At 46.8% G+C, this 27,730-nt stretch overlaps 3 protein-coding genes across 8 annotated transcripts; 1 reads left to right on the plus strand and 2 right to left on the minus strand.

The window, feature by feature from the left end:
• Positions 1-5,557: 5,557 nt before the first annotated feature.
• On the plus strand, positions 5,558-27,282 carry LOC9637007 (myb-related protein 308). 2 transcript variants are annotated; one of them, XM_024677739.1, is made up of 3 exons: positions 5,558-6,135; positions 26,417-26,546; positions 26,659-27,282. In XM_024677739.1, exons 1-3 carry the CDS (start codon positions 5,997-5,999, stop codon positions 27,218-27,220), a joined length of 831 nt encoding a protein of 276 aa, XP_024533507.1. In that variant the 5' UTR covers positions 5,558-5,996; the 3' UTR covers positions 27,221-27,282. The 2 variants fall into 2 exon arrangements, with proteins under 2 accessions (XP_024533507.1, XP_002972684.2); XM_002972638.2 differs by lacking the exon at positions 5,558-6,135 and adding an exon at positions 25,816-26,093.
• LOC9651763 lies at positions 8,660-24,383 on the minus strand. 4 transcript variants are annotated; one of them, XM_024677740.1, is made up of 9 exons: positions 23,694-23,704; positions 23,433-23,642; positions 23,174-23,383; positions 23,014-23,098; positions 22,901-22,962; positions 22,719-22,822; positions 22,269-22,666; positions 21,997-22,214; positions 21,720-21,912 (listed from the first exon to the last, which is right to left on the minus strand). In XM_024677740.1, the coding sequence occupies exons 6-9, from the start codon at positions 22,723-22,725 to the stop codon at positions 21,855-21,857; spliced, it is 681 nt and encodes a 226-aa protein (XP_024533508.1). In that variant the 5' UTR covers positions 22,726-22,822; positions 22,901-22,962; positions 23,014-23,098; positions 23,174-23,383; positions 23,433-23,642; positions 23,694-23,704; the 3' UTR covers positions 21,720-21,854. The 4 variants fall into 4 exon arrangements, with proteins under 4 accessions (XP_024533511.1, XP_024533508.1, XP_024533510.1 ...); XM_024677742.1 differs by lacking the exon at positions 22,901-22,962; XM_024677743.1 differs by lacking the exons at positions 21,720-21,912; positions 21,997-22,214; positions 22,269-22,666; positions 22,719-22,822 and adding an exon at positions 8,660-8,863.
• On the minus strand, positions 8,933-10,216 carry LOC9651761. 2 transcript variants are annotated; one of them, XR_002992709.1, is made up of 5 exons: positions 10,058-10,216; positions 9,646-9,982; positions 9,447-9,580; positions 9,188-9,397; positions 8,933-9,112 (listed from the first exon to the last, which is right to left on the minus strand). XR_002992709.1 is itself a non-coding variant. In XM_024677744.1 (3 exons), the coding sequence occupies exons 1-3, from the start codon at positions 10,192-10,194 to the stop codon at positions 9,545-9,547; spliced, it is 510 nt and encodes a 169-aa protein (XP_024533512.1). In that variant the 5' UTR covers positions 10,195-10,216; the 3' UTR covers positions 9,405-9,544. The 2 variants fall into 2 exon arrangements, 1 of the variants encoding a protein (XP_024533512.1); XM_024677744.1 differs by lacking the exons at positions 8,933-9,112; positions 9,188-9,397 and having other exon boundaries at positions 9,405-9,580.
• Positions 27,283-27,730: the final 448 nt, after the last annotated feature.

Below are 27,730 nucleotides of genomic sequence, written 5' to 3' on the forward strand. Positions count from 1 at the left end.
GTCTTGAAGCTTGCCATGAGGCAAAGTTATCAAGGTTAGGGAAGTAGTTCCCGAGTGTTCAAAGAGAGGGCTTTGAACGAAAGTCGATGGTCAAGGACTTTCACGCTTATGCAGGAACCATGTTACAATGGTCGGAGAACTTGCCAAGTGAGATTGGCACGTCGGGGGAACAAAGACCCTAGTTGAAGGTGATAACTTCAAAAAAGGTGGGCCATGGGGCCGAGCATGGAGGAGTCCATGCATGATCACAGACATGTCAAGTGAGAGGACTTGGCAGTGTGGAGGAACTAGGTTCCTAAGCTGTGATCTGTAGCGCGCTTTAAAAATAAGTTGGTGCACCGGCATGGGGAGTCACGCCAAGCATCTTGTGTGATGCCGTCCGTAGATGCATATACGGAGGTTGGGTTCGAGTCCCGACCCTCTAGTGCTTGGGTTCGAGTCCCAAATCACTAGGGCGTGGTGATGGTTTGGAATATGAGGACACTCATATTTCGGTGGTCATGGACTCTCAGTGGGGAGACTGGTTTGGGCACACTGCCAAGCGAGGGATGCCTCGGAGTCGTGATGCACGGTTAGATTGCTTAGTGTGAAAGCTCAGCATATCTAACTTGAACACTTTGGTGCAAGTGGCACCAAGGTCGTGGTGAGTGAGATGGGGACACCTAATCTCAGTTGCTATGAACCCTTGGCCGTAAGGGCTAGCTTGGGTGCACCGCCAAGTGTGGGGGATGCCCCCGGGGTTATAGTCAACAACTTGGAGGTCTGGAAGACCAAGTACCTCTTAGCAACTCTGTTAAGGTGCCAAGGTGAGATCACTAGGTGATCTTATGGCCAGATAAGGACGAGGTCCTTGGTTGGCTAAGGAATGAAGTTCCTGGTTCAAAATGTTGAAATTGAACTGTTTAAGGTGGTGTGGCTTGGTCGTGATAACCAAGTGGGAAGAGCACCTAAGGGAAATAAACTATGTCCGTGCGATGGCATAGTGAGTCCGAGGAAAGTAGTCTCTATAAAAGACCCATGGGAGGGTCACGAAGTTGGGCCGTGGATAGAGCCCATAGCAGAAGATGCTAAAGAGACGTACTAGGGGTGAACGTCCTCCGGACTTGGCAAAGAAGAGTCTTTGCTATGGAACCGAAACAATACCTCAAGGAGGGAGGTAGAGATTCGATGTTGCTTGGTGCAACAATCAACGGATAGGAGCAAAAGATGAGTGGCCAAGATAGGGCCGTGGAATCCCTTGGAAGGAATCCAAGTGACAAAGTTAGGCGAGGAACACTAATGTGTTGGACGCTAACAAATTGCGGGAAAGGAAGTGTGTTTCCAAGGAGGGATTCCGAAATGCTCCGAGTTGGCGAAAGTGGAAGCTCCAAGGGAGGGAGCGGTAAGGTAGCCAAATGATAGGGCCATGAACAGCCCTAGCACAAAGCATGATAACTGGAACTTTGGCACGAAATAGAAGAGAGGATGATGGTGCCCTCGAGTAGAGAACTTCCTAGGATGGGAAGTGGAGTTGCACAAAAGGTGCAAGGCAAGGTGTCGGAGACACCTAGGAAATTGACTCCAAGAAGTCAAAAATTCAAAGTTCCAAAGTGCAAAGGTTATATCGATGGAAATTGAGACTACTCGAGAAGGAGTAGTGGGATTGACTTAGAGAAGGGTCTCTAAGAGGTTTAGCGAGAACTAAACCAATAAAAGGATGAACCATTACATGTGGTCCAATCAGTCTCTAAATTGGAGAAACTACGCTCCTTAAAGGATGGACAAGGCATGATGAGCCTTTGATGTCAAACCATAGACAAAGATTGGCTAGGTGCCAAAGATGGAAATGGTAACACATGTGGGTGTTACTTTATGAAAGGGTTTACCGTTCGATGAGGACATCGAACTTCGTCTATGGGTGGTGGAGTTGTGAGACACAAAATCCCTAGGCCCCAAAGTGGAGCCGGAAGGGCGCCACATGGTAGTGGCCGAAGCGAGAGCCAAACAAGCGTAACACGTTTGGACCAAAAGCTCCGACTTGAAAAGTCAAGAGCGAGAGTGGAACTCCCAACGAAGTGCTCGAGGAACGAGCACGAAGCGAGCAAAAGGCAAGGCTCCAAAAAGGGACCCAAAAGGACCAACACATGACACGTGGGAGTGTCCGAGATGGACTCGAGATGGAGTCCGAGATGGAGTCCGAGATGGACCCGAGATGGAGTCTGAGATGGAGTCCGAGATGGAGTCCGAGGTGGACCCGAGATGGACCCGAGTTGGAGTCCAAAGTGGAGTCCGAGATGGACCCGAGATGGAGTCCGAAATGGAGTCCGAGATGGAGTCCGAGGTGGACCCGAGATGGACCCGAAATGGAGTCCGAGATGGAGTCCGAGATGGACCCGAGATGGAGTCCGAGATGGAGTCCGAGATGGAGTCCGAGGTGGACCCGAGATGGACCCAAAATGGAGTCCGAGATGGAGTCCGAGATGGACCCGAGATGGAGTCCGAGATGGAGCCGAGATGGACCCGAGATGGAGTCCGAGATGGAGTCCGAGATGGAGTCCGAAGTCGAGACCGAGACCGGAACCGAGACCGGGACCGAGACCGAGACCGAGATCGGGACCGAGACCGAGACCGAGGCCGAGGCCAAGACCGAGCCCGAGCCCGAGTCCGAGTCCGAATCCGAGTCCGAGTCCGAGTCCGAGTCCGGAGCCTGAGAGGGTGAAAGCCCAAAGCGTTCGTCTCCCAGACCCTGGGGGGTTTGGTGAGCTCCAAAAGTATAGTAGGGGGAGGACTGCAGTGGAGCCAGTTTAGCCAGGAAAGGCCAATTTGGCCCAGGAAAGCTAGACCCAGTGTTGGGTGATGAACTGACCACTGGGAAGTCCAAGACTAGAGTGAATACGGACTGACAAGCGGGGTAGCTTGGTGAAGTGTTCAAGAGCCGGCTTTAGTTCCCCCGGGAGATCGACTGGCCGATGCTCCCAATCCAAGTGTGGGTGGCACTACCTACTTGGATACCAGGTGTGGCTCAACGGAACCTCGCTCTAAGCCCATGGCTAGAGCACCTAAAGGCAAAAGGCGGGGAGAGTACCTAGGTGGCTCGCGTAAGGCCACGGTGTTCCGAAATGTTGTCCCAAAGGCCTAAACTGTGGAAAGGAAGAGGAGCAGTCCTCTGGGGTAGTGACCAAGGACATAGTCGTGTGGTGAGGAAGTCCCAGAGGACCATGGGACTTAGTGGTCGGGCCTGTGGGCCTCGATCCAGTGGCAGTGTTGGCAAACACGGCCAGGGGCAGAAAGGGACTTGGTAGGAACTGACAAAGGGACTTTCGGAAAGGCGATTCCCCAGGTCTGTGGGCATCCTAAGGATGCTAAGGAGTGGATCCAAGATGACCACTCGTGGACAGATGGCCCAGTCTTGGAGAGACGGGATGGTGATGCAAGTGGTATTGGATCACTAGTGCAGCAAAGGTGAATGGGCATGGCCTTAGCGTAACGGGCCGAGATGTCAGTGGTACCTTTGGGTGTCGGTCTTGGGACCGGACACGTGGAGCACTTGGACCGGGTGCAAGTGTGGAGTGGCATGGATGCCATTCTTGGGGCTAGCAAGTCCCAAGTCCTAAATTGGACTTATGGAGGTTGTGAATGAGACTCCTCTAAGTGGTTAGAGGTGTGGTTAAGTGACTAGAGTAGAATGGAAAAATTAGTCGCTTACATCCTCCAAGTGGTCGGAGGTGTGGTTAAGTGACTAAAGTAGAATGGAAAAATTAGTCCCTTACATCGATCTCCCAGGGGATCTAAAGCCGGCTCTTGAACACTTCACCAAGCTACCCCGCTTGTCGGTCCATGTTCACTCTAGTCTTGGACTTCCCAGTGGGCAGCTCATCACCCAACACTGAGAACAACCTTCCTAGGCCAAACTGGCTCCACTGCAATCCTCCCCTTACTATACTTTTGGAGCTCACCAAACCCCCCAGGGTCTAGGAGGCGAACGCTTTGGGCTTTCACCCTCTCAGACTCGAACTCGGACTCAGAGTCAGACTCGGACTCAGACTCGGACTTGAGCTCGGGCTCGGGCTCAGTCTCAGCCTCGGTCTTGGTCTTGGTCCCGGTCTCGATCTCGGTCCCGGTCTCGGTCTCGGTCCCGGTCTCGGTCTCGGTCCCGGTCTCGGTCTCGGTCTCGGTCCCGGTCCTGGTCCCGGTCTCAATCTTGGTCTCGGTCGCAGCCCGGTTGGGGTCTCGGTCCCGATCTCGGTCTCGACCTCGGACTCCATCTCGGGTCCTTCTCGGACTCCATCTCGGACTCTGTCTTGGTCCATCTCGGACTCCATCTTGGGTCCATCTCGGACTCCGTCTCGGTCCATCTCGGGTTCATCTCAGACTCCATCTCGGTCCATCTCGGACTCCGTCTCGGTCCATCTCGGGTCCATCTCGGACTCCATCTCAGATTCCATCTTGGATTCCATCTTAGACTCCATCTCAGGCACTTCCACGTGTCATGTGTTCATCTTTTGGGTCCCTTTTTTAGAGCCTCGCTTATTGCTCACTTCGTGCTTATTCCTCGAGCACTTTGTTGGGGGTTCCACTTCTGCTCTCGACCTATCAAGTCGAAGCTTTTAGTCCAAACGTGTTACGCTCGTTTGGCTTTTGCTTTGGCCACTACCACGTGGTGCCCTTCCAGCTCCACTTTGGGGCCTAGGTATTTTATGTCTCACAGGTAGCTGTCAAATTGGTTTAAATCCAGACCACTTGCTCCTATATATAAATTAGGGTTTTTGAGCTAATTGATATGCATATTTTTTATATTCCCTTTCCATATTCCAAGCACTCACAAGAGGTATAAATTAATTTTTATCTTCCACAATGAAAAACAATTGTAATATTCACAAGAAGGAAAAGAAAGTTTGCCCTGCAAAATGCTAAACTTAATTGCCCTGCAAATTTGAAGCTTGTGGCAGTGGCAATAGTGTTCAGTAGCTTTGCATTCGTTACACCATGAGCCAGCACAAGGTTCTTAAGTATACAATAGAAACATCACTATGTGAGAAGAAATACTCCAGTTTTTTCTTTCCCAAGTAGGTGGCAAACTATAAGACCTGGTTGAAAGGGAGAGTTCTGCACAGTACACACTAGAAGATGGCCATGCTGCGTGTTTGAAGCCAACTTTTCTCTAGGCCTGGAAGAAGAAGCTTTAAGTTTATGGAATTTATAGAGCAAGAGTACGAGATACAACAGGTTTCTATATACTATTATTCCCTTCCACGGCTGTGCAATAGTTTGTTGTGCAACAGTAGAAAGGGCGCTACCGAGACGAAGAAAACAGTCTTGTGTGTGTCAGATCATTGTTGTCAAACAACATTGATCGATCTGGAATCACAGCACTAGTGCCAGATCGCTCCAGTTTCTCGTCTGACCGTTTGTCGTGTGAAAGTTTTATGAAGTTGCTCTCTCCACTCATCTTCACAGACAGCAGTAATTAGCTCCTTTCTTCGTCTTCTTCATTGATTCTTCTTCGCTTTCTTCTCTACTTTTTCTTTCTTCCCCCTGTGTAGTTCGTGCTGCTTCTGTGGAGAGCACCAGCCCAAGCTATACCACAAAGTCCATCCTACTGTAGCGATAGTCATCAACAGTATAGTGGTCATGTTCTTGAGAGATCCTACCGCGATTTAACGAGCAAGAAAGGGAGTGATGTTTGCATGGCGGGACAAGCATGGCACAGGTTTTGTAGATCCCTATACGAGTCTTTAGCTTCCTTTCGTTGAGGGGTCAAAAAATTCAAGCTTTGTTCTTTTCTCATGAATATTTTTTCTTGGTCCTGGTCCCTTGTGTGTCTGAAGCATCTATCTCATAGCTAGGAACATTTTCAAGAGACCAGCAGAGCGGAAAACATTGATTTAAAACAAACATCTCGTATATAACACCCAGCGTATTCTTCTCGTCCCAGTCGAACTTCATCCTGTGTTCTTCCCAAAGCTTCCACAGGCATTTTCTAGTTTCTGTTCTTCTTTTTTCTTGTTGATGGTGCCATGCAGATGGGTCGATCTCCTTGCTGCGAGAAAATCGGTCTCAACAGGGGTCCATGGACTCGTGAAGAAGACACGCTCCTCACGCAGTATGTCAACGAGCACGGCGAAGGGTCTTGGAGAACGCTTCCAAAGGCCGCAGGTTTGATCCGCCCAAATCTCATTCCACTCCTTGTCTCTAGCTTACTTGCTTATGCCAGCAACATGAGAAAGACATTCAAGCGGCTTTGAAGTCGTCAATACCACGGTCACCAGTCTTAGCTGGACCCACGCAAGAGCTGCCTCCTCAAATGCCCAGAACTCCTTGAACACTAAACATGGATTCGTGGAACAGCAGAAAGTTTCAAAGGGCACAGTCTGCCGGTGCCCCCAAGAGTACCGTTCACTTTGCGGACGAGGTAACCATTCAAGTTCCTTCTTCCGGCTCTGCTCTCGCTTCTCCACCTTCAAGCACTAGAACCCCCAATACCAGTGAGTTGTGGTCGGTTTTTTCTCCACATCCGGAAGTCGAGCAGCAGCCTTCCACTCCCAAGCCTTCAGCTCCAGTGAAATGGAGTTATTTAAGACGACGAGGGCAGCAGTCTTCCACTCCCGAGCCTTCAGCTAATTCCCAATCACCAGAGCAGCGTCTCAATCTGATAGCTTTCAGGCTCGCAGTTCTTGAAAAGTTCGCCACTGGCCTCGGGAAATTGGCCTTCGTCTGGGCAACTGTTGTTCTCCTCGGTGGATTCGTGAGCAACATTCCGGCCAAAGACTTTTGGACGATATCGGCCTTGCTGCTGACTGAAGGAACGCGGGTTTTCAGTCGAAGTAGCGAGTTGGAATGGCAGCAGGCAAATTACAGCTTGGGAACTCTCGGCTTCAGCTCGTTCGTGTTCGACAAGAGCGCCAGATTAAGGCAGACGTTCTCTGCAGCCTTCGACCATGACCACCCTGAACAGAACGTTAGCAGAGATCGACTTTCCAAAAATCCAGTAAAGAAAGATTTATACCAGGGATTCGGTGCCCGAAGAACTTGGTCCGTGGGAAGCGTCCCGTTCCTGCCGTATGTAAAGTCCCTCCCCACCAGGATCATCAGCCTTTTCATGTACTTCCTCCAGCTTGCTTCTGCAACAGTCACCGTATGTTTCTCAGTATATCGACTTGCCGAGCACGGCTTCAATGCCCAAGGAAAAAACACTGAGCAAGCACTTACGGTGTTTTACGCGATGATGCTGGCAGAAACGTCGCTATTCCTCCTGGAGAGAGCATATTGGGAATTCAAGCTTCATTACCAGAGGTTGCTGGAAGTAGCACTCTAACGTGTGAGCTTGATCAAGTCGACATTGAAACCATGAAGCAGTACTGGTACACATTGTACTCACGATCGCTGAACGGAAGCGTGTTTGATGGCCTGGGAATGGACCTTATCGATTTCACCGTCGAGAAGCTGCAGTCAAGCATAAGGGAAGAGCAGCTCGGTAGCGTCAACATACTGTCAGCTCTTGTCTCAAAAGGAGATTCAATAAAAGAAACGCGACGGAGGATGGAGTTGTGGAGAGACTCTTAGAGATGATCACCTGGAAGGATCGTAGTGAGGCCGAAATCAGGAAAGCTGCAACGATAGTAATCAGGCACCTGGTTCATCACCGCCGTAACTGCTTCAGGATTTCCGCTATCCCTGGATCCCTGGAGGCCCTCACTGCTCTTTTAGCCGCAAGAAAAGAAGAGGAAGTGCTAGAAGAAAAGAGCTACAGACTCACTATCCTCAACGGGCTAGCCGTGGACCACAGGATATCCGTGCGAATCGGTAACACCAGCGGACTTATCTCCATCCTGGTTGAATTTATCCAAGACGAACGAAGGAAAGAAGTATGCCGTCAATCACTCAAGCTTTTGAAGAAATTGGCTCGCGTGGGAGGAGATTCTGGACGGTCACTGCGAAAGAAGATGGTGTCGGTAGTGCCAGCAGTAAGAAGTCTTCAAAGGATGTGCAATCTCAAAGATTTGGAGCTACAAGGCCTGGCAGTCGACGTGATCAAGCTGCTAGCAACCGAGGACGAGCTTAGAGATTGCATTGGTGCGACTGGAGGAGTTATCCAAAGCTTGATGGCCATATTTACGAGAGAAACCGCACCGAAGAGCAAACAGTTGATCATCGCCATGAAAGCCGGGGAAGCCATAATTGTGCTCGTTTTCCAGTGTCCCAACAATTGCTCGAGGCTCCTCATGCACAAAAGCTACAGACAAGGTGGCGTTAGCAAGACCCTCAAGAGCTTGATCAACATGCTCACCAAGCCAGTTGGAGTCCATGCAGCCATAATTTTGCGAAGCTTGTGCGGTGACCTTAACGACGAAGAAAAGTTGGAGCTTGGAGCAGCCATATCTCCCATCATCCAGATGGTGCTGGAATCCACGGACATGGAACAGCTGGCAGCCATCGGTTTGGCAGCAGCCATAATCCCCTGGCTTAACTTTGAACAAGGCGTGCTATCGCAACAATCACGGCTTTGCGAAAAATTCAGAGAGCTTCTATCCCACACAGCACCTTCTAGGAGCTTGAATTGTATCCGGCGATATAGCGTAGAGCTTCTGAACAGCTTGATGGCAAAGGACGCCAGGTTCTTGCGACGTTTTAGAGAAGACGGTGAAATGGAGGCGTCCCTGGAAGCAATGTTAGCGACTGCCTCAGACGAAGAAAACTTCTTAACGTTTTCGGGTTTTGTGGGACTTATCAAGTATTCCAGCAGCATCGAGGAGCTCGTCAAGATCGCCCTATCGAACTTACACAGGCTGTAGCTTCACCTTTTCCAAAAAAAAAGAACCTCGAATGTGTCATGCTGTTAAGAATAAAATACAAATTCAGTTTCAGCAACTTGCTCACGTAAACTCTAAAAAAGAAAGAAAAAAATCAATCAACATCCAAAGAAGAAGAAGGTTACTTCATAGGAGATTTGAACTCGCAGCAACTTCGCTCACGCAATTGTAATTCACTAACAGAACTCTAAATAGGAAAGAAAACATTAATCAACATGAAAAATAAAGCTTCCTTTACTTCATAGAAGATCTCCTTTCTGAAATTGTGGTCACCACTCCACGCTGTTTTGAAACTTTCCAAGCATAGAGTTCGTACTTTTCCGCTGTCACGAAAGTTACATTATTAGAATCAGAACCACGAAGAGGTGAAATACAAGAAGTTTCATGAGCAGCAAAACCTTTCAAAGGATATCATCCACCGCTCGAATTTGTCACCGACATCAAGAAGAAAGACTTCTGGAACATTTCCATCTTGCTGTTGACTGAGGGAACCCGAGTTCTTGGCGGAATTAGCGAGCTGGACTGGCAGGAGGCAAATTACATGAATACTCTCAACATCCGCTCGCTCGTGTTCGACAGAAAGCAGGCTTTCGACCATAATCAGCACCCTGCACAGAATTCTAACAGTGTTACAGTTCAATTAAGAAAGATTTATACCAGGGAGTTGACGCCATGGTCTGTGGGAGTCATCTCGTTCGTAAATTTTCTTCCGACCAGGATCATCAGCCTCATTTTGTACATCCTTCAACTACTAGTCAGTGTCCCGAGGCACAAAAGGAGCTCCTCGACAACTTGATGGCAAGGGACATGAAATTCTTAGCTCGCAAGTTCTACAAGCTCGATCGAATGATCTTACGTTGGTGTCACTGAGCTCCAAGTTGTAGAAGACCATCGAATCTCGATCACCAAAGAGAGGACCAGCGTGCCAAGTTCCTTCGTTTAGCTTGATGAAGCGAGGACCATCTATCTTGAAAACCTGGACGCTTGCATGAGAGGGAGGTAAATAGTAGTGGCCACCAGCGTTGGATCGAACAGCGCCCTCGTGTTGCGATGAAGGATCCACAATGCTGGGAAGAGAGACCGCCATGTACCAAGGATGAGCTCCCACAGATCCCAGACACTGCGTCACCCTGGCGTGATGCGTTATCCTTCTGAATCGCAGCCCCGTTTTCTTGAGCTCCATGAGGTAGAATCTGCGCAAAGGAACCATCACTCACTCAATCACTACCGAGCCGCTGGAAATTTCGGCCACATTTTGCCTGCACTACCTGGGAATCCCATTCGCGAGATTGAGCTGCGCCTCTCCCGATCCATACTCGCATCCGTCGCCGATCTTTCCCAGGAGCTGGCCAAAAGGCCGGAAATTCTCCTCCGTGATCGGCACTGCTCGCAGCTTGAGCCCCATCGAAGAACCCTAGCCCTGGCAATATCGCCAGCGCAGGAATCGAACCCATTATAGTCAGCCAAGTCAACGGTCCATTGGTCAACGAAAGTCAATTCTGGTCAACAGTGTCCAAACGACATCTATCCGCTACGGGCACTGAAACTTAAAGCGTAGAAAGGATATAAGCCATTGTAGCAGCGAATTTATGGCCAGAGAAACTTAAGGGACAGCAACATTTTTAGAGTTTTCTCATTTTCTTCACTTTGTTCTTGGTTGTGGGCTATTTAATCTTTGAATTGGGAATACAGATGCCATGGTACAAGTTTAAGATGCCATCACAAGGCATTTACTATCACTGTGAAGTGCATGAAGGAACTTACAGCAATATCTCAACATCCTCATAAGCTCTCCTATAGCAATAGTCTCTTTAGAACTGTGGCACCCAAATCACATTTAGGGATGACAATGTAAGCCTCAAATTTGCACCCTGCAAAGCCTTGCAAAGGCATGTTTACCTTGCATTTGAAGACTGATTTTTAATTTGCCTTGCTATTTGAAAGAAATGTTCAATGTTCACTTTGCACTAATGAAGTATAGAAATATTTTAGTGTTGCCACTTGCAAGGCAAAGAAAATTTGTACTACAATGTAGCGATAGCAACAACAATAACATGGGATTAAAACATTCTTTGCTATTGCCTATGGGAGGGAGAAAAGAAATATAGATCAGCAAAATATTGCAAGGCAAAAGCTTCATGATTCCTTTTTTTGTGAAAGATTTAAAATCAGATAAGAAGATAAAAAATTTTCAATAACAGAAGAAGAAACTAATACTTCAACCAATAAAAAGAGGAAAAAAAATAGAGCATTCAGAACTGAATGGAAACTCAGTTTTCCTTGGATGTATTTTATGGTGGATGTTGAAGGCAATCAAAGGATAAAATGTACAATATATGTATATGCTAAAAAGGATAATCCTTTTGGTAAAGATCGTTCTTTGACTTTTCAAAAAACTAATTTTAAAAGAGCATAACAATTCTAAACAACATTAACTAACTATAGTTATTTGGGAAGCAAAGAAGAAGAAAGGGTTATCTATCCTTAAAAATTTACTGCTCAAGAAAATTAACACAAGAATAAATTGATTTTTTTAATGCAACACATGTACTTCATTGTGAAGAAGGGATTACCTTTAGAAAGCTATAAATTTTTGTGTGAATTCAATAGGTTTATAGGAATGTTGTATATGCCAATCACTGTACAGTATAAGACTTGTGTAAATACTATAAGTGGGAAAAAGTTTGTAAAATGCATAAAAGATATTTGATGGATAAATGTTTACCAAGATATTTAAATTAGTCCTTATTTTTCTATAATGGTGGATAACAATACTGATAGAAGTTTGGAAGCTCATCTTATCATATACATCTCTTTCCATATGCAAGAAAAAAAAACTCTGAATAAAACTTGTTTTTTGAAATTGATGGTAACTAAAGGCTGTAAGTAATTATGAGGCCATCAAAAAGGTTTTGGAAGAAATGAACCTTAAAAAGGGAAAATGTGTTGCTATTAGAATTAATAAAGCTTTTATTATGGTTGGAGAATAATTTGGTCTAATGACAAAATTGAAACATAATATTCCACACTTGCTTGGAATGTATTGCTTAGCACATAGATAAAGTTTAGTGACTATTGAAATTATGCATGCATTTCTTAAGCTTATGGTTGTTCAAAAGTTATGCAATCAAATTTATAAATGTTTGCATACTTCTAGAAAAAGAGTCATGGCTTTTAGGCCTCTAGAAGATGCTATGAATATACTTATATTAGGTATGCTTCAAATCCACAGTGTACGTTGGTTATCTCATAAAGAAGTCTTAAAGAGAATGATTATCTATTCATATGCTACTTAATATATTTCTAGAATTGAATAGTCTAAACAAAATCTTTCAAAGTTGAAACTGTGGATATTGTTAGCATTGCTAGGTATTTAGATAGTATTTTGAAAAGTATCAAAAGAAAATTTCTAAAAGAGACTCTTGGTGTGAAACACTTAGGTAATTTTGTAGAGGCCACTAAAGATGAATTTATCAAGTTTATAAATGCTGAAGGGGAATAACATAAGCATGCCTTAGATTATACTCCTATTCCAAAGAGCAAAAGAGATGGGAATGTGAGCTCTTGCTTAGATTTAAACAAAGAGTGTGTTCAGAAACTATACATTGATATGTTGGCCAGAATGGGAAAAGATATAGGCATGTTCAATGCTACAAAACTGTTCAACCCAAAGAATAAATCAAATGATAAGGAAAAATTGGATAACAACTCTTACAAATGGCTAAATATTTTATTGAACTAGATTGGTGCTCTTGTTGATGGGAAAAATGCAAAGGAGAACTCACAATTGTAATTATTATGCAAAATAATCTGTTAACAAAAAATGAGCTAGTGGTTTGGCAAATATACAAAGATGATATTTCCATGATAGATATATATTCTAATTTAATGGAACTATGGAAATTATCTCTTTGATACCCATGAGCACTATTTGTGCTGAATGTATATTTTCTTATCAAAATCAGTTGAAAACTACTTCAAGATGCTCTCTAAAGATTGAAACTTTAGATGATTTGATATTCATCTATTTAAATAGTGATAATGACTACAATAAGATCAATTAGGGGCATGTTTATGATGCATGGCATCAAAAAAAGGAAAAAAGGATTTTGTGTGATTGAATTATTTGTATTAAATTTTTATATATATATATATTTTATATATATATATATATATATATATATATATATATATATATATATATATTATGGGAGGTATACATTAATTTTTATCTTGCACAATGAAAGACAATTGTAATATTCACAAGAAGGAAAAGAAAGTTTGCCGTGCAAATTTGAGGCTTGTGGCAGTGGCAATAGTGTTCAATAGCAGTCTGCCCTGTCCAAGCTTTGCGTTCGTTACACCACTTCGTAGTACTACTCCTCAAGCCAGCAGAAGGTTCTTAAGTATAAGATATAAACATCACTATGTGAGAAGGAACACTCCAGTTTTTTCTTTCCCACCACCTAAGCCTAGTAAGTGGCAAACTATAAGACCTGGTTGAAAGGGAGAGTTCTGCACAGTACACACTAAAAGATGGCCATGCTGCGTGTTTGAAGCCGACTTTTCTCTAGGCCTGGAAGAAGAAGGTTTAAGTTTATGGAGAATTTATAGAGCAAGAGTACAAGATTATATACTATTATTCCCTTCCACGGCTGTGCGATAGTTTGTTGTGCAACAGTAGAAAGGGCACTACCGAGACGAAGAAAACGGTCTTGTGCGTGTCAGATCATTGTTGTCAAACAACATTGATCGATCTGGAATCGCAGCACTAGTGCTCCAGCGGAAAACATTGATTAGGTCAGCAGGCTTAGCTGGAACCACGCAAGAGCCGCCTCCTCAAATGCCCAGAACTCCTTGAACGCTAAACATGGATTCGAGGAACCGCAGAAAGTTTCAAAGGGCACAGTCTGAGAATGGAGGACGCCCTCAAGATCCAGCAGCAATTGCCGAGATGGAACGTTACGCGATCCTCTCCGGCTATGCGGGAGATATCCACTCTCGTGGGCATTGCGGCGAGCACAGCTCGAGCCTCGATCACGCGGCCATTGCGAGCGTAAGCGTGAATCAAACTCCTCCAGCAGCAATTCACGATCTCTTCCGGGATGCTGTCAAACGATCGCATCTTGCGGCCTGGAACTTGATGATGGAAGCATATGCCCAAACTGAGCAAGCCATCCAACTCTTCCACGAGGCCACGCCCGACGGTGGAGTGAGGATCGATCTTGTGTCGTTCATCACCATCCTCTCGGCTTGCAGCCATTTGGGGAAGATCCAAATCGCCCGCGATCAATGGTCGCCTATGATCGCGAGAACCAAAACTTTGGGTTTAGAGAGCAATGTCGGGGGCGAATGACTGCTGCGATCACAGGGCTAGAGGAGCGGCATTTCCTGGCCGTGGCAAGGGTATTTTCTTCGCCAATCTCCTCATCCAGTTGTATGGGCGCTGCGGCAGCGCTCTGGATGCGCGATCTCTCTTGATCGCCGAAATACTCCTGGGAACACCTTCAATGCCGCCGAGCTCTTCGATCGCATCCCGGCTCTTTGATCGAATGTGCCATCGCGCGAAGTGCCAGGGAGGGGAATATTGCGCGATCCAAGAGCCTCTTTGATCGATGCCCCACTGGAATCTCTTGTTCTGCAAAGTGGTCGTGAAGTCCTATATCCGGAGCTCCAATCTCGACCAGGAAAAGAATATCTTCGATTCCATGGCGGATCATGACGTGGCATCTTGGAACTTACACTGTATGCCCAGTTCGGACAAGTTGAGCTTGCCAAGACACTTTTGACGGGATGGAGTTTCGTGATCTTGTCTCGTGGAACCCGATGATCGCTGGATATGTGGCGGCATCCAGATCCGGGACTGTCCGGCGGTGATCGATCGTGTCCCAGAGCTCCAGGCCGTGATATGGAACTCAATGATCACAGCGCTCGCGCAGGGGCAAAATCGAGGCAGCAAAATCGAGTTTTGATAGAATGCCGGCCATGTCGTGGACGAATCTACTGCTGTGCTATCCGCAGAATGATTCCTGGAAGAATTGGACAGGGCGTTCCATCGGCTCCGGAAAACTACGAGAATGCCCAAAATAGGGATTTTTCCAACGCGAGAGAGATCTTTGATTCCATGCCGGATAAGGACGTGGTGGCGTGGATGGCGATTGTGAAAGCTTAGCTTACCAAGGCTTTGTCGCCCTCGCGAAGAAAATCTTCGTTCAAATCCCGGAAAAGAATCCAGTCTGGTGGAGCGTGATGCTCCTCGCGTATGCCGAGAGTGGGCACTTTGGCGGGGCCGTGAGGTTCTTCCACGAGATCCTGCGCAAGACCATCGTCTGCTGAACAGCTCTCCCGCAAGTTTTTGAGCGATCTCGGCGCCGCCAGGAGCATGAAGATGCGCAGCTTGGTTTCCTAGATGACCTTGGTGTGGGCTTATGCTCGAAACGGGGAAGTCTTCCATCTTATGAATCTCGAACGTTCCGGAACGTTCGGACTTCGTGCAGCCATGTCGGTCTCGTGGCCTAGGACCACTTCGTCTGCTTGGGGATGGTGCCCAGGAGAGAGCGCTATTGCTGCATGAAGAACTCTGAGCACCGTCGTCAACTCGATGCCATTCCTTCCAGACATCGTGATCTGGATGTCGCTGCTGGGAGCTTGTCGCCTGATCCACCGCGAAGCCGATTGAGCTGAGCGAGTCGCGGCGAAGATCTTCGAGGCTACACGACTGCATACGTGGTTCTCTGGAACATGTACTCGTCGATCTGGAGGAGGGACAAGGTGTCGATGATCCGGAACCTGATGAAGTCGAGGCGAGTGAGAAAAGTTCCGGGGATCAGCAACATCGAAGTTGGCAGCGAAGTTCACAGTTTCGTGGTGGGGGATCTTTCGCATCCTCACAGCGAAGATATCGTTGCGGATCTCCAGAGGCTGGCGAGAGAAATGCGGCATGCTGGCTACGTTCCCGACACGAAGGAGATCTTTCATGACGTTGGCGAGGAGCAAAAGGAGGAGCTGTTGCACTACCACGGCGAAAAGATGGCTGTGGCTTTTGGATTGATCTCGTCGCTGAGGAACTTGCGGGTGTGTGGGGATTGCCACTCGGCTATCAAGTCTGTATCCAAGATGGTGGTATCTATAACCGTGAGGGATGCTAACCGGTTCCATCACATGTAGAAACAACAAAAAGAATGATCAGAAAAAAGGAGAAGCGAAAGCCTCACCTTTAGAGCTTCAGCTCCCTTCCTTCTAGTATAACAAAACTCAAAGGAATGGAAGGAAAAATGGCAGGAACACTTCCTGTGCAGCTCAAGCTCTCGGCTCTTGAGCTGCTCCAAGACGTAGCTACTAGATCGAAAACGGCCAAGATCTCCACAAATAAAGCTAGATTGGAAAAAGGATATATACATCATTTGAGAGGCGATGTGTCCAGTCAGCTCAATCTGCGCGCGAGCTGCTTGTCGACCTGGTTTTATCTTTAAATATCACTAAAAGATTTGTGGTCGCTATTGCGTTTCTAGCTACATGGATTCGAGAACGAAAACAGCCTTCACTGTCTCCGAGATCTTTTCTGAAAAGCTATTCGTTCTAAGATGAAAGGGAAGGTGATATTTTCTAGCGGTCAATTTTCTACAAGGAGGAATATGCTGAAAACCAAACACTAGTGTATTTGAAGTTTGGGCTAAATTATTCTGCAATTTGAAATTGGCAACTTCCTTGCTTCACTCCATATCTATGTACTTTGCTATCACTGGGCTATGTGGCTGGAGGTAAGCTAGATTTATTTATGGATAATTGCTTAACAATTTGTTTCAGTTGTCTGATACTCACTTCAAATACAAGTTATCCATGCTAGTTAGCTTTGCTATTGGAGGAGCTCACATATGTTTTACATTCATTGCTTTACAAGTAGCACATGCTTATGCAGGGACATCATCAAATTATGAGATGGTGGATAGGGATACAGGAATGCACTGAGGACGAATCTACCATATGTTTCATATCAGGTATATTTACTTTTTACCCTTGATCCGGTATTTATCATAGGGTGTGGTGGGAATGGTTATAGTTAATAATGGAAGAGTATATAATTCCATATTGGATATATAAAAATGTTCTGATGCTAGTAATTTTGTAATTCAGCAGCTTTGGTTAAAAACCAAGTGTTAGTAACATATGTTGTATCCATAATCTCGCTCATTGATTCTATAGACATTGCACTGAGGATGAGTATTGGACCAGAGGATATGCCAAGCAGGGCATATGCTAAAAATCTGTCAAGCTCCTTGAGGAGTTTGGCATCCTCGTTGTATTCTTTTCATTGAAGCCTTTGTAAATTTCTATTCGATCAAATGCCTAGCTGTAATCCCAGCATTTGCCAAGATGAGGCAAATGGGTATAATTAAGGCTTTTTACGACACTGAGCCCGAGAAAGATCTCGTGCTGTCGGAGCTTTCGTGCAAATCGGGAATTTGGTGGAGGTTTGAGACGATGGCGACGAGGAACTTGGCTCTGCCTTGTAGAAGGGGTCAAGAGGATGTTTTTCCGGATGCCGGACTCTCGTGTCCTGGAATGGTGATCGAGGCTCGAGCTGTTCTTGCCGCAATGCGCACGAGAGATCTTGCGGCCTGGAACTTGATGATGGAAACATATGCTCAAAAAGGGCATTACAGGGAAGCCATCCACGACCACGCTCGATGGCGGAGTGACGATCGATCTCGTCTCGTTCATCACCGTCCTCTCGGCTTGCAAGATCCTAATCGCCCGCGATCAGTTCGTGTCTATGGTCGCCTATGATCGCTGACTATGGCATCGTTCCAATGGGATCACTACTCTCGCGAGATCGGAAGGCTTTGCGACGCCGAGAGTTTGCTCGAGACGATGTCTTCGTGCCTGCCTGCCCTCTCCCATCGGCGGATTGGTGGAATACAAGAGATGGATCGCCGAAATCCCTCCAATGCCGCCGAGGTCTTAGATCATCCCGGCTCTTCGATCGAATGCCCCATCGCGACGCTTTGCCAGGGAGCAATCCAAGAGCCTCCTACGCCACAGTGGAATCTCGTGTCGTGCAACGAGGCCGCCTACATCCGGAGCTCCAATCTAGGCCAAGCGAAGAAGATCTTCGTTTCCATGCCGGATCACCGTGGTCTCTTGGAACTCGCTCATTACACTGTATGCTCAGTCCGGGCATCTTGCGCTCGCCAAGAACACGTTTGATGGGATGGCGTTCCGCGATCTTGTCTCGTATATGTGGCAGCCTCCCGGATCCGCGACTGCCAGGCTATGTTCGATCGCGTCTCAGAGTGACAGTGAACTCGATGATCACGGAGCTCGCGCACCAGGGAGAATGCCGGCCAAGGATCTCGTGCCATGGACGAATCTACTGCTGTGCTACGCCCAGAATGGATTCCTGGAAGACTCAGACAGGGCTCGCCAACGCAGTGGGATTTGGCCAACTTATTTGTGTTTTAAACTACAATAATATCAGGCTCACTGGAAGAAGTGGCAAGGATTTTCCCCATGCCCCCCTCGCACTCTGACAGCACTGCAAATTCTTTACAAACTTTTGCATCAACCACATAATATTACACGAAAGAAGCCATATTTCTTTCTTAATCGGAAACATTTGCCACTCTTCCACTGTGTCTTTTTTTCATCAGAACCCGTGCAGCCATTTCCCCCATTAACACCACAACAACAATAGAGTTCATGACGCACACCATCCTGTTTCCCCACCTCCAGTCTGGATATAGACGTTTACAGACATAAATTATAGGTATGCAACATGGCTCACATAAAGAAAGTATAGGATATCCACCAATCACCTCATATATGTGGTAATGATCTTGCCCTTGGCGGTCACCAAATCCATGATTTGGAAAAAGCCATCTTTTCGAGCCAGGAAAACGGGGTGTTTCTATGAACCATCTCATTATGGCTGATGTTCCTACAAGAATGTGCTATTGCAGACAAAACTTGCCAAACGATAAACCAGGAGCGATTTAAGACATATGTGTTTGCTAATGCACTCGCTGCTCCAATAAAATTACTTACCAGCATACAGCACCTGGAGTGCAAGAGAGTAAGGATTCCAATAATAGCTGTAAAAACATCTTAGAAATAATATTTATGAGACTGTCTTACCTCCAATAATATAGCCCACTGATATATATGTGGTGAGTGAAGCAAACAAGCTGCCAATATCGAGGAATTTAAGCACAGGAATCCCTTTACCGGTAAACCATGCATTTGTCGATGGAACTTACTTCCACAACGATTGAAGCAAAATCGATGTCAAGAGAACGTGGAAACACTCACTGGACAGTGTCTTTCAGTTGCTGTCATTGAATAGATTCTTGTAGAAACAATGCTCCGGCTTGGAAGCAAGGAAAATCTTCTGAGTGAAAATCAAAGACGAGGATCCCGCACACCAAAACCTGGCGATATCGTGAGCAGCTGGCACGGCATCGTCGTCCCACACAGCTGAATTCGCCATCCAGAAATTCACAGCCTCTGTGAAGAAATATTGCTCAATCACAAGAATGCCAGCTCACCGAGAGTAGAGCGGGACGTGAGGATTTGCTGAATACCGTGAGATTCCCAGTCGCGATGCAAGCATCCATGGCGCTGGAGATTTAGAGTAGGGGAATATCCTAAGTAAACTGACGGAAAACTTGTAAGTGATCAACCTCATCACTTGCTTGCAATGTTGTATATGGCAAGGCTTTTTAGTAATGCCTTGGTGAAGATGATCTTGCGGAACTCGAGTAGAATCCTTCCTTTCTTCTAGAGCAAGCCGTCATGGAAGGAAATCTTCGCGTCGCTGAAGTTGTTCTCTCCTTCGAGTGCTCATCGTTGGATTAGCCCTCTATGATTTCTGGTGTGACAACTGACCGTATTCTTCTCGTCCCAGTCGAACTTCATCCTGTGTTCTTCCCAAAGCTTCCACAGGCATTTTCTAGTTTCTGTTCTTCATTTTCTTGTTGGTGGTGCGATGCAGATGGGTCGATCTCCTTGCTGCGAGAAAATCGGTCTCAACAGGGGTCCATGGACTCGTGAAGAAGACACGCTCCTCACGCAGTATGTCAACGAGCACGGCGAAGGGTCTTGGAGAACGCTTCCAATGGCCGCAGGTTTGATCCGCCCAAATCTCATTCCACTCCTTGTCTCTACATTCTCTGAGATTTTTTCTCGTGGTTGCTAGATTTCCTCTAGACAAGCCATGTTTGCGTCGTAGCTAGTTAGAACGTCCCTATTCTTTTATATACTCCGCTCAAGCTTGATGTTTGCAGTGTCTTTGTCGCAACTAGCAGCATTGTCAAACAAAGCACTCGTTTTTTATTGATTCGCTCGTGACCAGTCGCTTGAAGTGGTCAGAAGGCTCGTGCTATCATAGATTCGCTCGTGATGAGTAGCTTGAAGTGCTCGGAAGGCTCGTGCTATCATAGAACGAAAGTAGTAGCTTACTTGCTTATGCCAGCAACATGAGAAAGACATTCAAGCGGCTTTGAAGTCGTCAATACCACGGTCACCAGGCTTAGCTGGACCCATGCAAGAGCCGCCTCCTCAAATGCCCAGAACTCCTTGAACACTAAACATGGATTCGAGGAACAGCGGAAAGTTTCAAAGGGCACTGTCTGAACTTGGAGTCTCCATTCAAGTTCCTTCTTCCGGCTCTGCTCTCGCTTCTCCACCTTCAAGCACTAGAACCCCCAATACCAGTGAGTTGTGGTTGGTTTTTTCCCCACATCCGCCCAAGCCTTCAGCTCCAGAGCTGCAGCAGCTTTCCACTTTTTTAAAGTCTTCAGCTCCAGTGAAAAGGTATAATTCCCGATCACCAGAGCAGCTCAATCTGATAGCTTTCAGGCTCGCAGTTCTTGAAAAGTTCGCCACTGGCCTCGGGAAACTGGCCTTCGTCTGGGCAACTGTTGTTCTCCTCGGTGGATTCGTGACCAACATTCAGGCCAAAGACTTTTGGACGATCTCGGCCTTGCTGCTGACTGAAGGAACGCGGGTTTTCAGTCGAAGTAGCGAGTTGGAATGGCAGCAGGCAAATTACAGCTTGGGAATTCTCGGCTTCAGATCGTTCGTGTTCGACAAGAGCGCCAGATTATGGGAGAAGTTCTCTGGAGTCTTGGACCATGACCACTCTGAACAGAACGTTAGCAGAGATCGACTTTCCAAAACACCAGTAAAGAAAGATTTACACCAAGGATTCGCTGCCAGAAGAACTTCGTCCGCCACCAGGATCATTAGCCTTTTCATGTACTTCCTCCAGCTTGCTTCTGCAACAGTCACCATATGTTTCTCAGTATATCGACTTGCCGACAATGCCCAAGGAAACAACACTGAGCACGGCTTCAATGCCCAAGGAAACAACACTGAGCCCCAAGGAAATAACACTGAGCAAGCACTTACGGTGTTTTACGCGATGATGCTGGCAGAAACGTCGCTATTCCTCCTGGAGAGAGCATATTGGGAATTCAAGCTTCGTTACCAGAGGTTGCTGGAAGTAGTCATTCAAACAAGTGAGCCTGATCAAGTCGACATTGAAACCATGAAGCAGTACTGGTACACATTGTACTCACGATCGCTGAACGGAAGCGTGTTTGATGGCCTGGGAATGGACCTTATCGATTTCACCGTCGAGAAGCTGCAGTCAAGCATAAGGGAAGAGCAGCTCGGTAGCGTCAAAATACTGTCAGCTCTTGTCTCAAAAGGAGATTCAATGGAAGAAACGCAACGGAGGATTGGTACCACGCCCGGAGTTGTGGAGAGACTCTTAGAGATGATCACCTGGAAGGATCTTAGTGAGGCCGAAATCAGGAAAGCTGCAACCATAGTAATCAAGCACCTGGTTCGTCACAGCCATAACTGCTTCAGGATTTCCGCTATCCCTGGATCCCTGGAGGCCATCACTGCTCTTTTAGCCGCAACAGAGGAGGAAGTGCTAGAAGTCCTCAACAGGCTAGCCGTGGATTACAGGACATGCGTGCGAATCGGTCACACCAGCGGACTTATCTCCATCCTGGTTGAATTTATCCAAGACGAAGAAACATCGAAAGAAGTATTCCGTCAATCACTCGAGCTTTTGAAGACATTGGCTAACGTGCGAGGAGATTCTGGACGGTCACTGCGAAAGAAGATAGTGTCGGTAGTGCCAGCAGTAAGAAGTCTTCAAAGGATATGCAATCTCGAAGATTTGGAGCTACAAGACCTGGCAGTCGACGTGATCAAGCTGCTAGCAACCGAGGACGAGCTTAGAGATTGCATTGGTGCGACTGGAGGAGTTATCCAAAGCTTGATGGCCATATTTGCGAGAGAAACCGCACCGAACAGCGACCAGTTGAGCATCGCCATGAGAGCCGGGGAAGCCATAATTGTGCTCGTTTTCAAGTGTCCCAACAATTGCTCGAGGCTCCTCATGCACAAAAGCTGCAGACAAGGTGGCGTTAGCAAGACCCTCAAGAGCTTGATCAACATGCTCACCAAGCCAGTTGGAGTCCATGCAGCCACAATTTTGCGAAGCTTGTGCGGTGACCTTAACGACGAAGAAAAGTTGGAGCTTGGAGCAGCCATATCTCCCATCATCCAGATGGTGCTGGAATCCACGGACAAGGAACAGCAGGCAGCCATCGGTTTGGCAGCAGCCATAATCCCCTGGCTCGACACACGTAACTTTGAACAAGGCGTGCTATCGCAACAATCACGGCTTTGCGAAAAATTCACAGAGCTTCTATCCCACACAGCACCTTCTAGGAGCTTGAATTGTATCCGGCGATATACCGTAGAGCTTCTGAACAGCTTGATGGCAAAGGACGCCAGGTTCTTGCGACGTTTTAGAGAAGACGGTGAAATGGAGGCGTTCCTGGAAGCAATGTCAGCGACTGCCTCAGACGAAGAAAACTTCTTAACGTTTTCGGGTTTTGTGGGACTTACCAAGCATTCCAGCAGCCTCGAGGAGCTCGTCAACAGCGCCCTATTGAACTTACACAGGCTGTAGCTTCACCTTTTCCAAAAAAAAGAGCCTCGAATGTGTCATGCTATCAAGAATAAAATACACGTAAACTCTGAAAAAGAAAGAAAAAAATCAATCAACATTCAAAGAAGAAGAAGCTTACTTCATAGGAGATCCGAACTCGCAGCAACTTCGCTTACGCAATTGTAATTCACTAACAGAACTCTAAATAGGAAAGAAAACATTAATCAACACGAAAAATAAAGCTTCCTTTACTTCATAGAAGATCTCCTTTCTGAAATTGTGGTCACCACTCCACGCTGTTTTGAAACTTTCCAAGCATAGAGTTCGTACTTTTCCGCTGTCACGAAAGTTATATTATTAGAATCAGAACCACGAAGAGGTGAAATACAAGAAGTTTCAGGAGCAGCAAAACCTTTCAAAGGATATCATCCACCGCTCGAGTTTGTGACCGACATGAAGAAAGACTTCTGGAACATTTCCATCTTGCTGTTGACTGAGGGAACCCGACTTCTTGGCGGAAGTAGCGAGCTGGACTGGCAGGAGGCAAATTACATGAATACTCTCAACATCCGCTCGCTCGTGTTCGACAGAAAGCAGGCGGCTTTCGACCATAATCAGCACCCTGCACAGAATTCTAACAGTGTTACAGTTCAATTAAGCAGGATTTATACCAGGGAGTTGACGCCATGGTCTGTGGGAGTCAGGATCATCAGCCTCATTTTGTACATCCTTCAACTACTAGTCAGTGTCCCGAGGCACAAAAGGAGCTCCTCGACAACTTGATGGCAAGGGACATGAAATTCTTAGCTCGCAAAGAACTTGTTTCATTTCCACCATTTGCTTTTCTATACACGCAAAAAAGTGTTTAAGCTCGCCATCACCTAGCACAAAAATCACGCTCGAATATCACATGAAATGCCAAGGCTCTGTACCTCAATCTTCGATCAGTACGTCGTCCTGAAACACGTGGGTAGTGTGATCCACAACCTGCAACAAAAAAAAGGAGAAAACATAAGTCATGGTAACTACAAGCTCGATCGAATGATCTTACGTTGGTGTCACTGAGCTCCAAGTTGTAGAAGACCATCGAATCTCGATCACCAAAGAGAGGACCAGCGTGCCAAGTTCCTTCGTTTAGCTTGATGAAGCGAGGACCATCTATCTTGAAAACCTGGACGCTTGCATGAGAGGGAGGTAAATAGTAGTGGCCACCAGCGTTGGATCGAACAGCGCCCTCGTGTTGCGATGAAGGATCCACAATGCTGGGAGGAGAGACCGCCATGTACCAAGGATGAGCTCCCACTGATCCCAGACACTGCGTCACCCTGGCGTGATGCGTTATCCTTTTGAATCGCAGCCCCGTTTTCTTGAGCTCCATGAGGTAGAGTCTGCGCAAAGGAACCATCACTCACTCAATCACTACCGAGCCGCTGGAAATTTCGGCCACATTTTGCCTGCACTACCTGGGAATCCCATTCGCGAGATTGAGCTGCGCCTCTCCCGATCCATACTCGCATCCGTCGCCGATCTTTCCCAGGAGCTGGCCAAAAGGCCTGAAGTTCTCCTCCGTGACCGGCACTGCTCGCAGCTTGAGCCCCATCGAAGAACCCTAGCCCTGGCAATATCGCCCAGCGCAGGAATCGAACTCAGCATAGTCAACAAGGACAAACCATTCAACGGTCAATGGGTCAACGATGGTCAATTATGGTCAACAGTGTCCAAACGACATCTATCCGCTACGGGCACTGAAACTTAAAAGCGTAGAAAGGATATAAGCTATCGTAGCAGCGAATGATGGCCAGAGAAACTTAAGGGACAGCAACGTTCTTAGAGTTTTTCTCATTTTCTTCGCTTTGTTCTTGGTTGTGGGTTATTTAATCTTTGAACTGGCAATGCAGATGCCACGGTACGAGTTTAAGATGCCGTCACGAGGCATTTACTATCACTGTGAAGTACGTGAAGGAACTTACGGCAATATCTCAACATCCTCGTAAGCTCTGCTATAGCGACAGTCTCTTTAGAACTGTGGCACCCTCTTTCGCGAATCACATTTGGGGATGGCAGTGGCAGCAGTGTTCAGTGGCAGTCTGCCCTGTCCAAGCTTTGCTTTCGTTACGCCACTTCGTAGTACTACTCCTCGAGCCAGCGCAAGGTTCTTAAGTATAAGATAGATACATCACTACGTGAGAAGGAATACTCCAGTTTTTTCTTTTCCACCACCTAAACCTAGTAAGTGGCAAACTATAAGACCTGGTTGAAAGGGAGAGTTCTGCGCAGTACACACTAAAAGATGGCCATGCCGCGTGTTTGAAGCCGACTTTTCTCTAGGCCTGGAAGAAGAAGCTTTAAGTTTATGGAGAATTTATAGAGGGGGAGCAAGAGTACGAGATACAACAGGTTTCTATATACTATTATTCCCTTCCACGGCTGTGCGATAGTTTGTTGTGCAACAGCAGAAAGGGCTTTAACGAGACGAAGAAAACAGTCTTGTGTGTGTCAGATCATTGTTGTCAAACAACATTGATCGATCTGGAATCGCAGCACTAGTGCCAGATCGCTCCATTTTCTCGTCTGACCGTTTGTCGTGTGAAAGTTTTGGCTCTTTGAAGTTGCTCTCTCCACTCATCTTCACGGACAGCAGTGATTAGCTCCTTTCTTCGTCTTCTTCATTGATTCTTCTTCACTTTCTTCTCTACTTTTTCTTTCTTCCTCCTGTGTAGTTCGTGCTGCTTCTGTGGAGAGCACCAGCCCAAGCTATACCACAAAGTCCATCCTACTGTAGCGATAGTCATCAACAGTATAGTGGTTATGTTCTTGAGAGATCCTACCGCGATTTAACGAGCGAGAAAGGGAGTGATGTTTGCATGGCGGGACAAGCAGGGCACAGGTTTTTTAGATCTCTATACGAGTCTCTAGCTTCCTTTCGTTGAGGGGTCAAAAGATTCAAGCTTTGTTCTTTTCTCATGAATATTTTTTCTTGGTCCTGGTCCCTTGTGTGTCTGAAGCATCTATCTCATAGCTAGGAACATTTGCAAGAGACCAGCAGAGCGGAAAACATTGATTTAAAACAAACATCTCGTATATAACACCCAGCGTATTCTTCTCGTCCCAGTCGAACTTCATCCTGTGTTCTTCCCAAAGCTTCCACAGGCATTTTCTAGTTTCTGTTCTTCTTTTTCTTGTTGGTGGTGCCATGCAGATGGGTCGATCTCCTTGCTGCGAGAAAATCGGTCTCAACAGGGGTCCATGGACTCGTGAAGAAGACACGCTCCTCACGCAGTATGTCAACGAGCACGGCGAAGGGTCTTGGAGAACGCTTCCTAAGGCCGCAGGTTTGATCCGCCCAAATCTCATTCCACTCCTTGTCTCTACATTCTCTGAGATTTTTCCTCGTGGTTGCTAGATTCCCTCTAGACAAGCCATGTTTGCGTTGTAGCTAGTTAGAACGTCCCTATTCCCTTATATACTCCGTTCAAGCTTGATGTTTGCAGTATCTTTGTCGTAACTTGCAGCATTGTCAAACAAAGCACTCGTTTTTTGATTGATTCGTTCGTGAAGTCGCTTGAAGTGGTCAGAAGGCTCGTGCTATCATAGAAACTCCAAAACTTTGATTTTCAAGTTGCATCGTTTTAAACGATTAGTGTGATCCTTGCAGGACTCCGTCGTTGTGGGAAGAGCTGTAGGCTTCGCTGGATAAACTACCTGCGTCCCAATCTCAAGCACGGAAACATCACCGAAGAAGAAGACGAGCTTATCGTCAAACTCCATTCTTTACTGGGCAACAGGTATGGTAATATATCTCCCGTATCTTACATCTTTTCTTATATATTTTTCTCACATAAGTATGTTTATGGTCCCCGTGATCCCTCTCACTCATCTCTCACTCATAAATCATAGGTGGTCTAAAATAGCTGCTAGGCTCCCCGGACGAACAGACAACGAGATCAAAAACCACTGGAACACACATCTCAAGAAGAAGCTACAGGGCATGGGAATCGACCCAAACTCGCATCAGCCGTTGGATCAGCCCGGCGCGTCCGCCAACTTTCCACCCACGGAGAGTAATGAGTCGTCGTCGCCATGCAGCTGCCACCAGGACGAAAGGGTGGCGAAGCTGGCCATGGACGACGGCGACAAAGCTCAAGTTGTAACGCAAGAATGTTCGTCAACGCTGCAAGGTGGTGTCTTGCTTCAACCAGTCAGCACGCGAGTCAACCACTTGATCCAGTCCGAGCACAGCTACTCGGAGATATCCGATACCGCTGACAGCAGCATCGCCCTCAAGGATTATTTCTTTCCGCCCGCTTTCTACTGCGATGCCACGGGCGATTCGAGCTTCATCATGGACTCGTTCCACTCGGATATGTCGTGGGACGTGGAGATTGTGAGGCCCATCGACAGCAGCGGCGTGGAAGGATCCAGCATCGTCCCCGGCAACACCGATCACCTCTGGTTCTAAACGAGTTGAAATCCTGTTGACCTCATAAAAGTTTTAAGAGAAAGCACGCGTACTTAATGCCTTCTACCCGGCAACGTCAAGGTTGAAAGTATCAAAAACACGGTTTTGCTCCGAGTGGTCCGAGAGGAAGACAAACAGCCGTAAAGGTGGCTAGCCCCACACTGAGGGTCAGCTCAGAATTTTCATACCATATCGTTTTCGCCCAGTCTTACTGATCTTCTCTTTTCTGTGGACGTATTAAACTAACGTGGCGGATCGGTCGAAAAAGAGCTATTGTTGTGATTCATGAAAAGCTAGCGGAGAGAATCTAATGCGAATGCGAATGGATTCCCAGAGTGGATCGTCGATCAGGCATGACTCGACAAAGGAGGGAATCATCTTCTCAAAAAACTTTTTTCCAGCTTTTGGGCCTGCTTCTCTAGTGGTTGCAATGGGGGCGGCTTACGTGCCACACCGCCTTTGCGCACAAAAGGCTTTGCTAAGTGTCGGTGCGGAGGAATGAGAATTATA

This window comes from Selaginella moellendorffii, unplaced genomic scaffold (genome assembly GCF_000143415.4).
Source record: "Selaginella moellendorffii unplaced genomic scaffold, v1.0 SELMOscaffold_20, whole genome shotgun sequence".
Lineage (NCBI taxonomy): Eukaryota > Viridiplantae > Streptophyta > Lycopodiopsida > Selaginellales > Selaginellaceae > Selaginella > Selaginella moellendorffii.

What these genes read in the sequence shown, in the direction of transcription:
- LOC9637007 (XM_024677739.1), top strand. Translation starts at nt 5,997, where the DNA reads ATGCAGATGGGTCGATCTCCTTGCTGCGAGAAAATCGGTCTCAACAGG. An exon ending in AACGCTTCCAAAGGCCGCAG is followed by an intron (nt 6,136 to 26,416) that starts GTTTGATCCGCC and finishes TGATCCTTGCAG; the next exon opens with GACTCCGTCGTTGTGGGAAG. An exon ending in CATTCTTTACTGGGCAACAG is followed by an intron (nt 26,547 to 26,658) that starts GTATGGTAATAT and finishes CATAAATCATAG; the next exon opens with GTGGTCTAAAATAGCTGCTA.
- LOC9651761 (XM_024677744.1), bottom strand. Translation starts at nt 10,194, where the DNA reads ATGGGGCTCAAGCTGCGAGCAGTGCCGATCACGGAGGAGAATTTCCGG. An exon ending in CTCGCGAATGGGATTCCCAG is followed by an intron (nt 9,983 to 10,057) that starts GTAGTGCAGGCA and finishes TCCTTTGCGCAG; the next exon opens with ATTCTACCTCATGGAGCTCA. An exon ending in TGGAGCTCAGTGACACCAAC is followed by an intron (nt 9,581 to 9,645) that starts GTAAGATCATTC and finishes CTTGCCATCAAG; the next exon opens with TTGTCGAGGAGCTCCTTTTG.
- LOC9651763 (XM_024677742.1), bottom strand. An exon ending in CATGGACTCCAACTGGCTTG is followed by an intron (nt 22,215 to 22,268) that starts GTGAGCATGTTG and finishes CCTTGTCTGCAG; the next exon opens with CTTTTGTGCATGAGGAGCCT. An exon ending in TTGATCACGTCGACTGCCAG is followed by an intron (nt 21,913 to 21,996) that starts GTCTTGTAGCTC and finishes CTTCTTTCGCAG; the next exon opens with TGACCGTCCAGAATCTCCTC.